Source organism: Babylonia areolata, chromosome 18, assembly GCF_041734735.1.
Source record: "Babylonia areolata isolate BAREFJ2019XMU chromosome 18, ASM4173473v1, whole genome shotgun sequence".
Lineage (NCBI taxonomy): Eukaryota > Metazoa > Mollusca > Gastropoda > Neogastropoda > Buccinidae > Babylonia > Babylonia areolata.
Genome location: NC_134893.1, coordinates 71,456,174 through 71,473,673, shown reverse-complemented (window position 1 = coordinate 71,473,673; position 17,500 = coordinate 71,456,174). Strand labels below are relative to the sequence as shown.

At 40.6% G+C, this 17,500-nt stretch overlaps 2 protein-coding genes across 4 annotated transcripts in view; one reads left to right on the top strand and one right to left on the bottom strand.

Moving 5' to 3' along the window:
* Nucleotides 1–15,182, bottom strand: part of LOC143293040 (ADP-ribosylhydrolase ARH1-like) — a 27,286-nt gene extending 12,104 nt beyond the window's left edge. Inside the window, exons 1-7 of one of the 3 annotated variants that reach the window (XM_076603866.1) lie at nucleotides 15,055–15,182; nucleotides 14,002–14,174; nucleotides 12,759–12,812; nucleotides 10,820–10,921; nucleotides 5,519–5,594; nucleotides 3,014–3,070; nucleotides 291–412 (exon numbers count right to left, since the gene is read on the bottom strand). In XM_076603866.1, the coding sequence (XP_076459981.1) occupies nucleotides 291–412; nucleotides 3,014–3,070; nucleotides 5,519–5,594; nucleotides 10,820–10,921; nucleotides 12,759–12,812; nucleotides 14,002–14,161 (571 nt within the window). In that variant the 5' untranslated portion in view covers nucleotides 14,162–14,174; nucleotides 15,055–15,182. Of the gene's footprint in view, nucleotides 1–290; nucleotides 413–3,013; nucleotides 3,071–4,285; nucleotides 4,362–5,518; nucleotides 5,595–10,819; nucleotides 10,922–12,758; nucleotides 12,813–14,001; nucleotides 14,175–14,662; nucleotides 14,760–15,054 lie in introns of those variants that run through there. The other 2 variants (XM_076603868.1, XM_076603867.1) reach the window with 2 other exon arrangements.
* A 115-nt stretch (nucleotides 15,183–15,297) lies between these two features.
* The window catches only part of LOC143292142 (Ig-like and fibronectin type-III domain-containing protein 2), an 82,111-nt gene continuing 79,908 nt past the window's right edge, over nucleotides 15,298–17,500 (top strand). Inside the window, exon 1 of the mRNA XM_076602329.1 lies at nucleotides 15,298–15,489. The gene's annotated coding sequence lies outside the window, so the exon portion shown is untranslated. The remainder of the gene's footprint in view (nucleotides 15,490–17,500) is intronic.

Genomic DNA, 17,500 nt, shown 5'->3' with positions numbered 1-17,500 from the left:
CACACACACACACACACATGCCCACACACTCACAAACACTCACACAAGCACACACACACTCACACACACACACACACACTCACAAACACTCCCTCACACTCACAAACACTCACACACACACACAAACACTCACACAAACACTTACAAACACTTACACACACTCACAAACACACACACACTCCCACACACTCACAAACACTCCCACACACACTCACAAACACACACACACATGTCCACACCCACACCCACCTCCTACACCCTCCCACACCCTGTCACCCCCACAAACTGACCCTGAATGGCGAAGGAAGTGAAGAGGGCAGAAGCCAGAGAGCCCAGGTAGCCTGTGGGGTGGTGGTGCGTCATTCGCCCGGACTCCACACTCACCGCAACCAGCTCCTGCACTTCATTGGGTCTGCCAAAACCACACCGTCACTTTCACTTTCTTCTTCTTCTTCTTGTTCGTTCGTGGGCTGCAACTCCCATATTCACTCGTTTGTACACAAGCAGGCTTTTACCTGTGTAACTGTTTTTACTCCACCACAGGCAGCCATACTCCGTTTTCCAGGGGTGCATGCTGGGTATGTTCTTACTCACCGAACGCTGACATGGATTACAGGATCTTTAACAAGCGTGTTTGATCTTCTGCTTGTGTACATATGCGAAGAGGGTTCAGGCACAAGCAGGTCTGCACGTATGTTCACCTGGGAGATCAGAGAAATCTCCACCCTTTACCCACCAGGCGCTGTTACCGAGAAGAACCCTGGGCCCTCAGATTGAAAGTCCAAACACTTTAACCACTCTGCTACAGTGCCCATCGCTCAGCTGCCAATACAGAGAGTCCGTGAGGGTCTGGGTTTGAATCCCACGCTCGCCCTTTCTCCCGAGTTTGGACTGTTTCAGTTTCAGTAGCTCAAGGAGGCGTCACTGCGTTCGGACAAAACCATATACGCTACACCACATCTGCCAAGCAGATGCCTGACCAGCAGCGTAACCCAACGCGCTTAGTCAGGCCTTGACAAAAAAAAAGAAAAAAAAAAGGTGAATAAATAATAGATAAGCTTACATAAATAAATAAAGAAATCAATAATAATTATAATATAGAAAAAGGTAGTAGTAGTAGTAATAATAATAATAATAATAATAATAATAATAAATAAATAAATAAATACATAAATAAATAAGACAACGATGATAAATAAGCTCGAGTTTGACTGGAAAATCAAAACTGAGCGTCTAAGCACTCAGATGAAAGGATAAACCCAATTTCGTTCGTTTATTTATTTATAGTCTGTTCATCTAAGATGATGATATTAGACTGAAAATAAAGGATATTATTATCATCATTTGGATTATTATCATTTCTGTCATAATGATAATTGTTATTATTAAATAGAAATCGACATTTCTGTATATTCAAATGAAAAGGAGGGTGGTTGAGGTGGAGGGGACAGGCAGGGGGTGAGGGGGGTGGAGGGGAGGCAAGGAGGAGGGGACTAAGAAAGGAAGAGAGAGAGAGAGAGAGAGAGAGAGAGAGAGAGAGAGAGAGAGAGAGAACAGAATGTGGAAAAGATACAGTACAAAATCTGAAATGGAGAGGGTGGGTGTCAGTGACTGGAGAAAGAAAAAACATAATACTGGTAGGGTGTGTGTGAGAGGCGGAACGGGGGAAGCGGGATTAGGACAAAAAAATTATCAAGAATCAAATATTGTATGCACTACTTCTGTAGATTATTATTTGAACAGAGGTTTGTGTGGGGACCTACAATAAACAACCAACTGGACTATTTAACACATAAATATATACTTTGATAAAAAATAGTTTGAAATATATAACTTTTTCCAAAAAATGTTAACATTTGAAACTGGTAACACGTGTTCCGCAATTTCTGGAGGCAAAAAAGGTTTCATTACTAAAGAGCGGGTTAAAACGTGCTCTACCGTTAAACGTCCCTTGCAAATGCATTCAATATTTTCACAATATTTTGTGTATGGGGCATTTAATAATAACTTAAATGCCATGCTCTTAACTGCCCTGCCAGTTCTTTTAGCATTTAATAAGGCAGAAGTGTTAACTTCTAAAGACAATAAACCCAAGGTCCAGTGTGCAGTACACATTTGGCGCACTGAAAAAGAACCCATGGCAAGTGTTGTCCTCTGGCAAAATTCTATAGAAAAAAATCCACTCTCATAGGTACACAAATATACATGCATGCATGCGCTCAAGGCATTAACTTCGTGTGTTTGGCTATGCTGCTGGTCGGGCATCTGCCTGGCAGATGTGGTGTAGTGCATATGGATTAGCCCAAACGCAGTGACACCTCCTTGAGAAACTGAAACTGAAACTGCCACAATCACAGTCATTTTCAGTTTCAGTTTCAAGGAGGCATCAAAACGTGCTGACTAATTCATAAACGCTACACCACATCTGCTACAAAAAGAACAACAACAACAACAAAAAGCAGAAACCTTACACACTAATCAGGCCTGTGAGCCTAGGTTTTAGAATTATAATAATCAGAATACACAGCAGTGTATACCTAAAAGCATCCTCTACCAAAAGGCATAAATGAAAATGTGGCTGTTTTTTACACTGACAAAATAAGGTCTCTCCCTCTCTCTCTCTCTCACACACACACACACACACACAAGCAAATGTTCAAGAACACACACACACTCACACACACACACACACACACACACACACACACAAAAGCAAATGTTCATGAACACACACACACACTCACACATACAGCACACACACACACACACAAACACAAGCAAATATTCATGAACACACACACACTCACACATACAACACACACACACACTCACACATACAACACACACACACACACACACACTCACACATACAACACACACACACACACTCACACATACAACCTGTCTAAAAACACTTATAGTGAATAGACGTTAAACTGAAGATAAAACACATACAACACACACACACACACTCACACTAAAGTGTCTGCAGTGCAAACCCACTGGATCTCACCTTGGATAGCGGAGACCAATACACATTGACCTCATAGCAGCTCCGCACCCCCCTCCCCTGGAAAAAAAAAATGACAATCACAAAAAAGATGATAATAATAACAATAATAAGAAAAAGAATGAATAAAAAAAACAACTACACATACAGCTACTTCTAACAACGATGAAAGTGATACCATCGCCACCATCGCCAAAAACAACACAGAACATGTTATACAACAAGAAAAATACACAATATCTATTCCCCACTAACACTTTTTTAAAAATCCGTTATCATCAATTTTTTTAATTACACATGTAAGCAAACATGATTTCAGCACATACCAGAAATTGCATACATTTTCTTGCATGTATGCACACACACACACACAAATTTGTATGCATGTGCACATACATTCAGTACATTGTGACCTTTTTATTTCAACTTACATTCTATAAACTACAACTTTATTTTTGGGTGGTTTGAATACTCATGTTTGTGTGTGTATGCATGTGTTTACGTGGAGTGATGGCCTAGAGGTAACGCGTCCGCCTAGGAAGCGAGAGAATCTGAGCTCGCTGGTTCGAATCACGGCTCAGCTGCCAATATTTTCTCCCCTCCACTAGACCTTGAGTGGTGGTCTGGACGCTAATCATTTGGATAAGACAATAAACCGAGGTCCCATGTGCAGCATGCACTTAGTGCATGTAAAAGAACCCACGGCAACAAAAGGGTTGTTTCTGGCAAAATTCTGTAGAAAAATCCACTTGGATAGGAAAAACAAATTTAAAAAATGCACACAGAAAAAATACAAAAAAATGGGTGGCGCTGTTGTGTAGCGACGCGCTCTCCCTGGGGAGAGCAGTCCAAATTTCACACAGAGAAATCTGTTGTGATAAAAAGAAATACAAATACAAATACATGTGGGAATGTGTGTGTGCATGTGCATGTGCGCGTGTGTCTGTGCATGACAGTGTGTGTGTGTGTGCATTATCACTTTAATCATATGTGGAAACAACTGATTTTCTTTCTTTCCTTTCTTATTTTGAAGCCAAATCTGGTGATGACAGACAAATATTTTTTAAATTGTACCCCCCCACCCCCTCACACATACACACACACACACACACACATACACGTGCACAGAGAAAACCAAAACACAGTGCTCTTCCACAGGATCACGCTGCGTGCAAACATAGACAAGCCAACAATGGTGCTACCCACTGACAGAGAAGCCAAAGGCCCGAACATGAAAGTTGACAGGTGTGTAGAAGGACAGGAGAAAAGCAATACCTGGGATGGAAAGGTATCTGGTAGCCTTTCTTCCTTAAAGGCCTCAGTTTGCGCACGGCCTCCTTACACATTTTACCTGCCAGCATACACAACAATTATCTGATGTGTTGACGGGCGCAATAACCCAGTGTTTGTTAAAGCAGTGGTCTTTCAACCTGAGGGTCCGGAGTTCGAATCTTGGTAGCGGTGCCTGGTGGGTGAAGAGTGGAGCTTTTTTTTTCCAATCTCTCAGGTCAACATATTTGCAGACCTGAACACTCTTTGTGTGTACATGCATGCAGGAGACCAGATATGAACGTTAAAGATCCTGTAATCTATGTCAGCGTTGGGTGGGTTATGGAAACAAGAACATACCCAGTAAGCACATCCCCCCAAAAAGCAAGTATGGCTGCCTACATGTCAGGATAAAATACATGTAAAAGCCCGCTCGTGTACATACGAGTGACCGCGTAAGTTGCAGCCTACGAACGAGGAAGAAGAAGAATCTAATATGTTAATCAATTTAAAGATAATCTGTTCCTTCTCCTCCTTTTATCCTATAGTCTCAAGACTGTGAGGGGCGCTACTGGTGACCTGGCAACCAGATCTCTCCATTGTTCTCTGTTCCTCATCTCTCTCAGGGTGCCCCACAGTCTCAGGCCTAGTTGCCCGCTCTGAGATATTGTCCTTCCTTTTCTTTTTCTGACTGATCCTCTTTCTCCTTTCTTACAACGTGCCCAGCAGCACTGTCTTTGCAAGTCCTGTTGATCATGACAAGTGCCCATACCTCAGCAATTTGTATTTGTATTTCTTTTTATCACAACAGGTTTCTCTGTGTGAAATTCAGGCTGCTCTCCCCAGGGAGAGCGCGTCGCTACACTACAGCGCCACCCATTTTTTTGTATTTTTTCCTGCATGCAGTTTTATTTGTTTTTCCTATCAATGTGGATTTTTCTACAGAATTTTGCCAGGAACAACCCTTTTGTTGCCGTGGGTTCTTTTACCTGCGCTAAGTGCATGCTGCACACGGGACCTCGGTTCATCGTCTCATCTGAATGACTAGCGTCCAGACCACCACTCAAGGTCTAGTGGAGGGGGAGAAAATATTGGCGGCTGAACCGTGATTCGAACCAGCGTGCTCAGATTCTCTCGCTTCCTAGGTGGATGCGTTACCTCTAGGCCATCACTCCACACTGCATATGAAATGATAAGATAATGAGGTGACTTGATTCAACACAGTCCTGGTGAACACACCTGTGATTGAAAGGTATGCGGTAACCGTTTTCCGTACAAGGTCTAAGCCGCGCAGCTCCCATTTGACAGGTGGCCCCTGTTAACACATTGGAGAAAACAAGTTGCTTTACTGAACATGAAATGATAAGATAATACGCTGTCTAGAATCAATGCAGCCCTGATGAACACACCTGAAATTGAAAGGTACGCTGTCACCTTTTTTTGAAATCTATGGCACTTAACTCCCATTAGACAGCACCTCCCTGTTAACCCATTCAAACCCTGGGGAATTTAGTGCCTCGGCAGGCTTCCATACCTTATTGATGTGGGGGAAAAAAAACCCCGCTGAAAACATACTGTTTTTCTTACATGTTATATGTGGATGCATCCAGAAATACTGTAGAAGTTAGTTCCCTTTCTTGGTGGTTTATGCATATGTATGACCATGAAAACTGTTTTGATTGGATGAATTTTGACACCAAAACAATGCTCAGGCTCAGGGCTCAGCGAGTTCACACAGGGGAGTATGTTTACAGAATGGTATCGTTGCTTGCCTATTGAGGTGGAACGCAGTGCAAACTTGACTTTTTACTTTCCCACCAATGTCTTCGTGCCAGGATGGCTTCCATACATGCAGAACATTTCGCTGTAAGAAATCATCATTGATTGATTGATGTGGATACTTATATAGCGCCTATCCTCGGTCAGAGACCAAGCTCTAAGCGCTTTACATACACGGGGACATTTGCACCACAGGCTGCCTACCTGGGTAGAGCCGACTGACGGCTGCCACTGGGCGCTCATCATTCGTTTCCTGTGTCATTCAATCAGATTTCAGACGCACACACATACACACTCAGACAGACATGTAACATTTTACGTGTATGACCGTTTTTGTTTTTTTTATTTACCCCGCCATGTAGGCAGCCATACTCCGTTTTCGGGGGTGTGCATGCTGGGTATATTCTTGTTTCCATAACCCACCGAACGCTGACATGGATTACAGGATCTTTAACGTGCGTATTTGATCTTCTGCGTGCACATACACCCGAAGGGGGTTCAGGCACTAGCAGGTCTGCACATATGTTGACCAGGGAGATCGGAAAAATCTCCACCCTTTACCCACCAGGTGCACCGAGATTCACACCCGGGACCCTCAGACTGAAAGTCCAGCGCTTTAACCATTCGGCTATTGCACCCGTCATTGGCATGCTGTTGAAAGGAGCTTTTTAATGTTGAGAAAGACTGAATCAGTGTTCTGAACAGCTGCAGTCTCTTCCATTTTGCAAACGTCTGAAGTCTTCTTCTTCTTCATGGGCTGCAACTCCCACATTCACTCATAGGTACAGAAGTGGGCTTTTACGTGTATGACCGTTTTTACTCTGCCATGTAGGCAACCATACTCCGTTTTCGGGAGTGTGCATGCTGTGTGTGTTCTTGTTTCCATAACCCACCTAACGCTGACACAGATTACAGGATCTTTAACGTGCGTATTTGATCTTCTGCTTGCATATACACACGAAGGGGGTTCAGGCACAAGCAGGTCTGTACATATGCTGACCTGCGAGATTGGAAAAATCGCTACCCTTCACCCACCAGGTGCCGTTACCGAGATTTGAACCCGGGATCCTCAGACTGAAAGTCATTTTAACCACTTGGCTATTGTGCCCATTGTCTGAAGAGTCTGAATCTATGAGATTTCTTTCATGGGCACCTTATGCGTTTACTTCGCTGATGTCATGCTGAGTGTGGCCCTTTCAAATCTGAGATCTGATCAAGATACAAACACACACACTTTTTATGCATGACCGTTTTCATTTTATCACTTGCGCAGCCATACTTCGTTTTTGGGGTATGCTCACATTTCCATAACCAACACACAAAAACGAATTAAAACTGGTCCGCATATTATGCCTGCACGGTACTTCAGGAAATTTCAGAGACATTTTGAAAGTGTGAAAGTGAGGATTTGACAATGCAGGGGAATGTGATTTCCTAAAACAATATTTATCAGACCAACATAACCAGTGACAGTCACACTGTAGGTCTGATGTCTTTCAGCTCTACTGCTTCGCTTTTGTTTCCACTTTTTGACTCACTTGTGTAAACAAAGTGAGTCTATGTTTTAACCCGGTGTTCGGTTGTCTCTGTGTGTGTGTGTGTGTGTGTGTGTGTGTCCGTGGTAAACTTTAGCATTGACATTTTCTCTGCAAATACTTTGTCAGTTGACACCAAATTAGGCATAAAAATAGGAAAAAATTCAGTTCTTTCCAGTCATCTTGTTTAAAACAATATTGCACCTCTGGGATGGGCACAAAAGAAATATAAAATGAAGCCTAATTATATGCAAACTGCATTTACTGTTATATTTATATTTTTTGTATTCTCTAAACTTGGCACTTTGATCTGATATTCTGACCCAACAACAAGAGCAGTCATTATTATCATTTTTTGTTCAAACAGGAACTTCTTTTGCTAAGCATGGAAGTTTTATTTATTTTGCAAACGTTTTGGTGCAGATAGTAAAAAAGGGAAATTACTCTGTAATTAATGCTAGGGGACTTAATTTATCACAAGTGAGTCTTGCAGGCCTTGCCTCCCTTGTTTCCTTTGTTCCTACTGCACCATAATGTGAACATTCATTATCCAGAGCAGTCAACATAAATCAGCATTACAGCAATGACAAAAAAAAGAGACTGTTTAGTTATGACTTTGTATTTTCCATGTTCATCAAGATGATGACAGCATCTTTCGGCAATAAAGTTTAGTTATGACAATGTTGTATTTCCATGTTCATCATGGCACAGCAAACATTAGCACAGTCACTTTTTAAGCACACACACACACACACGATCACTATAAACACTTTCTATACATAACATGTTACATTCCTTGATCATGGTGCCAGAGGTATTTCTAGGATTACTTTAAAACAAAACTAGATTGCATAACACTTTCCATATATATATATATATATCTCTAAACACACAACATTCAACACTGATCATGGTGTCACAGCTATTTTTAGGGTTGCAGCTGGCTAAAATCAGGTTAACTATAAAAATAACCAGAACACATGAACAGAGATGCCAACCCCTGTCAAGTGTCTGTAGGAACAATCAGGGTATTTGGTGGGAACACGAGCCACACCAACAAAAATACATTTTATCTACAAGACATACAAACACTTGAGCCCATCTGCAACACGGTGGAACTGCTACAATTAAGCTAACTGGTCCACTCAATGCTGTTTCAATATAAATAATAATAATAATAATAATAATAATGGTATTTATATAGCGCTGAATCTTGTGCAGACAAATCAAAGCGCTTTCGCACCAGTCATTCACACGCATGCATAACTCTAAAACTGTAGAAACTTAAGACAAGGAAGGGCAGGCAAGGGAGGCTATTTTGGGAAGAGGTGGGTTTTAAGGCCAGACTTGAAGAGCTGAGTGTGGAGACTCGACGAAGTGAAAGAGGAAGTTCATCCCAATCTCAAGGTCCAGAGACAGAGAAAGAACGGCGGCCAACAGTCGAGTGTTTGAATCTGGGTATGCATAAACAGAGTGGATCCACGCAATTAGCTGAGCATCATCACGTGAGGCTAAGGTTAGTAGTGACTGCTGTGGCCTTGTGATCGAAATATCTAGAGCATCCGGGTAATGTTACGACAGGAAAGCATGTGACCATGCTATGTCGTCGAAAATGAACTAGTCGGAACAATTTTGACGTTGGCGTAACAACGGAATCAACTGCGATCCAGCGTAACAAAATATGGCAAAAAGGTAACAGTTGGCATTTCTGCATAAAATATTCCATGTATGTAACAAGACATCCCATCACCCACCTGGTGAAAATAACTAGAAGACATAAAATATTCCATGTATGTAACCAGACACCCCATCACCCACCTGGTGAAAATAACTAGAAGACATAAAATATTCCATGTGTGTAACCAGACACCCCATCACCCACCTGGTGAAAATAACTAGAAGACATAAAATATTCCATGTATGTAACCAGACACCCCATCACCCACCTGGTGAAAATAACTAGAAGACATAAAATATTCCATGTGTGTAACCAGACACCCCATCACCCACCTGGTGAAAATAACTAGAAGACATAAAATATTCCATATCTGTAACCAGACACCCCATCACCCACCTGGTGAAAATAACTAGAAGACATAAAATATTCCATGTATGTAACCAGACACCCCATCACCCACCTGGTGAAAATAACTAGAAGACATAAAATATTCCATGTATGTAACCAGACATCCCATCACCCACCTGGTGAAAATAACTAGAAGGCATGAAATATTCCATGTGTGTAACCAGACACCCCATCACCCACCTGGTGAAAATAACTAGAAGACATAAAATATTCCATGTGTGTAACCAGACACCCCATCACCCACCTGGTGAAAATAACTAGAAGACATAAAATATTCCATGTATGTAACCAGACACCCCATCACCCACCTGGTGAAAATAACTAGAAGGCATGAAATATTCCATGTGTGTAACCAGACACCCCATCACCCACCTGGTGAAAATAACTAGAAGACATAAAATATTCCATGTGTGTAACCAGACACCCCATCACCCACCTGGTGAAAATAACTAGAAGACATAAAATATTCCATGTGTGTAACCAGACACCCCATCACCCACCTGGTGAAAATAACTAGAAGACATAAAATATTCCATGTATGTAACCAGACACCCCATCACCCACCTGGTGAAAATAACTAGAAGGCATGAAATATTCCATGTGTGTAACCAGACACCCCATCACCCACCTGGTGAAAATAACTAGAAGACATAAAATATTCCATGTGTGTAACCAGACACCCCATCACCCACCTGGTGAAAATAACTAGAAGACATAAAATATTCCATGTATGTAACCAGACACCCCATCACCCACCTGGTGAAAATAACTAGAAGACATAAAATATTCCATGTATGTAACCAGACACCCCATCACCCACCTGGTGAAAATAACTAGAAGACATAAAATATTCCATGTATGTAACCAGACACCCCATCACCCACCTGGTGAAAATAACTAGAAGACATAAAATATTCCATGTATGTAACCAGACACCCCATCACCCACCTGGTGAAAATAACTAGAAGGCATAAAATATTCCATGTATGTAACCAGACATCCCATCACCCACCTGGTGAAAATAACTAGAAGACATAAAATATTCCATGTATGTAACCAGACACCCCATCACCCACCTGGTGAAAATAACTAGAAGACATAAAATATTCCATGTATGTAAACAGACACCCCATCACTCACCTGGCGCTCTTCCGTCCATGTCCTTCATACAGTGTATGTATTTCTGAGCGATCTTTGAGAAGAGTTGCTCTCTATCCCCTTCGCCGCTGCACTCATCCAGGGCTGTCCGCATCAACATCACCACATTAATTCCATCCACTGCTCAAACTGCTCTTTAAATAAACACATGTATGCACACACAGAGACACTTACATACACACACACACACAAACACACAGAGACTCCATCCATTCAACTCATTAATAAATAATATAGCTTTTGTGAAGTGATTGTCAGCGTTATGTATACTCTTTGAAGTCAGTTCTACTGTGCATTGCTTCAGTGGTTTTTGATGGAAACTGATTATGTATTTTTAGAGATTTGAAAATTATTTTTGCGACTTTGATCACCTTTCATGTAGAATTTGATTACATGTTGTTTTTTTCTGGACAATATTAATCTTCATCGCAAGGGGGGAAAAAAGTTTCAAGCTTCAGGGGCCAGATAGAGAGTGGGGAAAAAAAATCCATGCCTCAAACCACACTCTCTGAACAAACACACACTTAAACACACACATCCGCATGGAGTGGTGTGGTGGCCAAGTGATAACATGTCCACCTAGGAATCCCACATATGCTGGTATCCCCCCATCCCGTGATCCCCCCACCCTGTCGCCCACCCAAACTAGATTTTGAGAGATGGTCTGGACGCTAATCATTCGGATGGGACATGTGTAGTGTAGCATGCACTTAGTTTCAGTTTCAGTGGCTCAAGGAGGCGTCACTGCGTTCGGACAAATCCATATACGCTACACCACATCTGCCAAGCAGATGCCTGACCAGCAGCGTAACCCAACGCACTTAGGCCTTGAGAAAAAAAAGAAAAGAAAAAAAAGGTGAATAAATAATAGATAAGTTTACATAAATAAATAAATAATAATTATAATATAAAAAAGGTAGTAGTAATAATAATAATTTAAAAATAAATAAATAAATAAATAAGACAACAATGATGATAAATAAGCAAATAAATGTAAAACATGAAGACACACATTTACACATACACCCACACATGCATAACAGATATGCACCAAACATGCAGTTTCACAGATATGAAAGCACAGTCAAATACATATACACTTAGCACATGTAAAACAACAGCAACAAAAGGGTTGTCCATGGCAAAGTTTTGTAGAAGATGATATGGAAACAAATACACTTGCAGGGAGAAGAAAAGAAAAAGGTGGCGACACACTGAAGCGACATGATATGCCCTCCCTGGGATAACAGCCCACATTAATTCACTCAGAAAAATCTGTTTTAACAAAAGAGTAATACAATACAACAGAATACAATACACACTTAAACACAAACATACACACACAGAGGCATACACACACATATACACCAGTAAGTGGAGATATAAATGCTTTTCTACATTCATTACATGTGCAGCAGGTAATTTTTGAAAGCATGTCAACAGGATATATGGAAAGCGTTTGAAAAGCTGAGAGAAAATTCTTTCATTCAATTGCTTGTCTGTCATTTTCTTTTCCCCCACATCCCCCTCTCTTTCTCTCTCTCCCTCCCAACTTCTTTCTCTCTTATTTCTCTCATCTTTTTTATGGCAGTGTGTGTAATATTGGATCCCAAACCACACACAATTAATATAATGCTTGATGAAGTAAGTCAGTTCACTACTTCTTGGGAATTATGTGTATTGCCTGAAGATTACTTGAATCACTTATGTTCCCCGACTTCAAGCATTGATGATAAACACACACACACACACACACACACACACACACACACACACACACACACACCACATATGCATACACACACACACACACACACCACACACTAAAACATTTTGTAAGTGTCACTGTGTGTTCGAGTTTCCTTTGTAAGTGAATGGCAGTTCTAAACCTGTGGTGTAGCAAATAAATATCTATAAATACCTTCTCCAGTAGCCAGCAGCATCACTGTGTCGTCACTCACCATCCATTTTGGAACTGTCCACACAATCATCTGAGAGTCAAATTCACAATCACAAAAACACTGACAACATCAAATGCAAGTTCTATCTACAGCACATTAACCTTGCTGGTGTGACCTTGGTGAAATCCAATCAGTGTGGTGTGTGTTGGAGTGCATTTACTACTTTTTTGTGAACTTACCAATGGTGTCATTGGTCTTGCTGAACAAGAAGGAGAGCAGTTCCAATTAAGAGGAAGGAGTCCAAATACAGAATGGTGACAGATATCTGGCTAATACTTTCTGTTCTTTCTCTGTGAGGTGGCAGCCCTTCACTGACTGGCATACTTGTACACAAAATTATAAAAGGAATTAAGCAAACCACTCATACTCTTAGCGAAACATTTATTATGCAACAAAAACTATTTTGACCAACATAAAAAATCAATTAAGATGGAAACAAATGAATCTGGATGCACCCTTTTCAATTTTGTAAGACTGACATATAGTGACAACCATTTATTCAAAGCCAGCTGATCTCAAATAGTCATATATAAGGTATAACAGAACTTTATATCATACATCTTCTGTCAAATTAAAAACCTTTCAATCATTAAAATGAAGCAAACATGCTCATGTGGCTTAATGAAGTTTTCATTAAATGCAAGACATACTTAGTTCACAGTGCTGCAACTGTTTGATATATGTACAAGAATATATATAATCATATGTTTCTGGGTAATAACAAAACCCATTATAATTGTTTATCATTTTTAAACTTCATAATAACATGATTATCATGATATGATACTCAATTCCAACAACATTTAATTTTCAAGATTTGCAAATACAGAATGATTGTTTGTTTAAATATGAATACCTTTAGTTATTACATCAAATTAGAAGAAAAAAAATGGCAGTGTGCAGTGTCACAATATACACAAATACTTAACATGGAAACATGATTTTTAAAAACAAACATTAAATATATGACAGACACAAATATAGAAGCACTGAGTCGATTTTTCACACATTTATTCAAAACATTTGATATACTGTAATAACTTGAATGTAAAAATAGGATCAATAAACACATTTTCAAGATACAAACATTACAAGTCTGCACAGCACATTCTTTATTCAGGCATATCACCAATTTCTTTTACTTTTCCTTTTGTTTGAGCTGTCCATAGCATAGCCATATAAGTCAGTAGAAATGTAACTCACGTTTGACTTTGACAGCCTTCAGACCTCCCATCTTCATGAGCTCTTCGTGGATGGATTTTCCAGAGTGACAAAATTCCCAGGATCCGTTCTTGTAGCCCAACGCATCACCCACTCCACCCAGCACCATGGCTGCCTCATAGCGCTCATTGAGAGATGCCATCGTTGTCTGTGATCTGAAGAACACACACACATACACACAAATTCAAGCTCATTATTTAAGTTTGTCTCACCAATTCAAATTGATAGCACCACTTGAAAATTTAAGGGGAAAATAGTTATCAAACACAAAAAACGACAACTTTCATTTCATTCCTGGTGTTATTAATCAAAGAACACACACACACACACTCGCACACAAGTTCAGTATACTTTTGTTTGTGTGACAAATCCATGGTAATAGCGCTGGAAAACCCTAATTGTTAATAGAAAAATACACTTCAGTCGTTACTGCTTATTTTCACATAACTGTTATCAAACGGAATTACATTATAATGTGGAGCTTGAAGTAAATATTACCAGTTTTAAAAAGATTCTTAACAGTGTTCCTAACTTTGTCGATTTTTTTTTTCAATGGAATAAAAATGATCGAACGAAAATATTTCAAAAGAGATGTTATCACACCCCATGCCGACCCAGAGACTTGTAGTTAACTGGCACATACCAGAACTGTGTTGGAGGGTCTGCCACTCGTTTTTTTTTACACTGTCTGGTCAAGTCCAACGCTGCATCATTCATCACACCACTCAGGGACGTTTATAAGCCAATATACGGCCGGTGAGGCAGAACACAGCTCCATATAATAAAGCAACCCGAAACTTGACATATGCCTTCAGAAATGGTATATAAGATCTACGTTTACGTATAATAGCAACAAAACTAACTAAAACAGCCCACTCGGAACCCCCACACCCCGCACCCCCCGCCCCTCCTGGAAAAGAAATTGTGAAGCAGATTCATGGACAAGTCGATGTTGGCTATCCATCAGTCCAGAAGAAGAGTCAATGACCCCTCAAGAAAAAAACTAAATATATATATTACGTGCTTTAGACCCACTTGTGTTTCGACACCTTGTTCCATTCAAAAAGCCTCTGTCCAGTGGGAAATTTTGTGTGTGTTTCTTTCGCAACGCGGGTGCTTCCTGCAATTACTTGTTTGTAGATTTTTATTTTCTGTACTCCGATACCACCAAACGACGGCTCCTGCTCCACGGCAGATAACTTTTATCGCCAGGATCTGTCGTTTTATGGGAGGGGAGACAATTTTTATTGTGTACCTGAAAATCACAACATAGGGCAGGGCGCGACGGCGGGACCCGTGGCTGAATTATGCTGCGAGAAACAGGAACTGTTCAGGTCGACTCAATGTAGGACGAAAACATTTAAAAGATAGACGTGAAGGACCGCTTTTATTTCTGCAGAAATATATTCAGGGAGAACTTCGTTTCAAGTTTGTTTTTCTCTCTCTCACGGCTACAGGTGTGAATCACAGGTGAGACACTGCGCAATATGTGTGTGATTGATATGAAATTATCAGTATGATGGTTCAGTCTGACACATGTTGTTGTTGTTGCCAGCCTCTTACTCGTACTTTGGCGTCTTACTGTTTATCGTTCTGAAATTCAACACGAAACACCAATATTTTGCAGGCTTTCTGACATATTAACGACATGATGACAATGCCGGATGTCCTGAACGTCTCATTGTTGGACTTCCAGGAATAGTGGGGCTGCCTCTTCATACATGGAGTTCATACACGTACAGACCGCTTTTAACGTGTGGATTGCTTATAACATTTGTAAAGTGTGTGTCAGTTGTGTTTGTGTGTGTGTGTGCACGCGCGCGCGCGCGCGTACGTGCGTGCTAGAGTGCGTGCGTGCGCGCGCGCGCACGCGCCTGTTCACGTAATGTATACCTGTGTTCACGCACACCTGTGTTTCTGTGTGCGTGTGTAGTAGTATAGTAGTAGTAGTAGTAGTAATGGTAGTGGTAGTCGTAGTAATTGTTGATGCTGTTGTTTTTCTATTGGTAGTTTTCAGTTTCATATCTTTCCATTTAAATTGATATTTGAAAGGGGTAAAAAAGAAAAAAAGAAAAGAAAAAAAGTCAAAACGAGTTCAGGGAGAAGGGTAGGGGTAAGGTTTGACAGTGTGTGCATGTCTGTGTGCACATGTATATTCACCCATACATTTGTGTGTTGTGTGTGTGTGTGCTTGTGTGTATGTAGGTGTGTGTGTGTGCATATGTGTGTGTGTGTTTGTGCTTGTGTGTGCATGCATGTGTGTGTGTGTCCTTGGATTTTGGATTTGTTCCAATTGGATTTGGGTTAATCCTGCCTGTACCTGGAAGAGGAGGGCTTCAAGCCTGAAAGTGTTGACTTACAGTATAGCCAGTTACATAGATTTGAACAACATTGTAATTTATATACCAACAACTGTTCTAAATAGGTATCTATCCACTTTTCATGACATGATAATGAACTAGAAATGAATGAATTAAAAATAAAAGTGGAGTGGTATCAGGCCTTTCTTAAGTCATATATATATATATATAGGATCATCAGATATTTGGCGTAACAATCTAAGGTGAAAAATAAAGTTGCAACATTCAGTTAAGAACCTACAATCAAACGGTAGTCCATGGCAAAATTCTGAAGAAAAATGCACTTTGTAAAATAATTACACACACAAACAGACCCCCCCCACCCCCCTCCCCCCTCACAGCTTTTCTCATTTTTTTCTTGATGTTGACAGATCTGTTTGAAATGTATGTGCTTGTGTATGTGCTTGCATATTTGTGTGTGCCTGTGCATGCTCTGTGTGTAAATAGCCATGGACTCATGAAAATTGGCACCAAATTATCCATTGTTTGTGGATTTCTCAAAGTGTGTTTTATTGATTTGGCAGAATTCTGTCTTCCTGAAAGCAGCTTTTCCAAAAGAGATATTTGAATCAGTTTATGTGGTGTGAACTTGAAGTCAATGAATGGAGCTTCACATGCTGCTGTGGCTGTGTGTACTGTCATTAATTTTGGCCTGTCAGTTTTCATTGTGTGAATAGATGTGTTTCAGTAGTGTGACCTATATCATGCAGACAGAGAAGAGAACTGTCAATCTGTTTGTCAATGCCTCTATGGTCTTTCACTTCAGCTCAGTTTATACTAAATCATGAAAAAGCTTAAATATGTTCTTGTGTGTGTGTGTGTGTGTGCGCATGCGCGTCTGTGTGTCTGTGTGTGCATGTAAACTCGGTGTCACAAAGACTTCAGCATCACACTCAGTTCAACAAACACCGACAAACTCGTTTTGCCAACATTACTGTTGAATGAGAGTGACATTTATTACAGGAATTTATTGCATAGATCACCATGCATGTCAGCGTGTGTGATCAGCAGTTCTGTATTTTATTATATTTGACATTTTACGGCTGACGTTTTGAGGACAGTGATGGTGGGTGTGAAAGGGACGGGCAGGTCCTTTCTGTGTAAAGTGTAATGATGCCGTC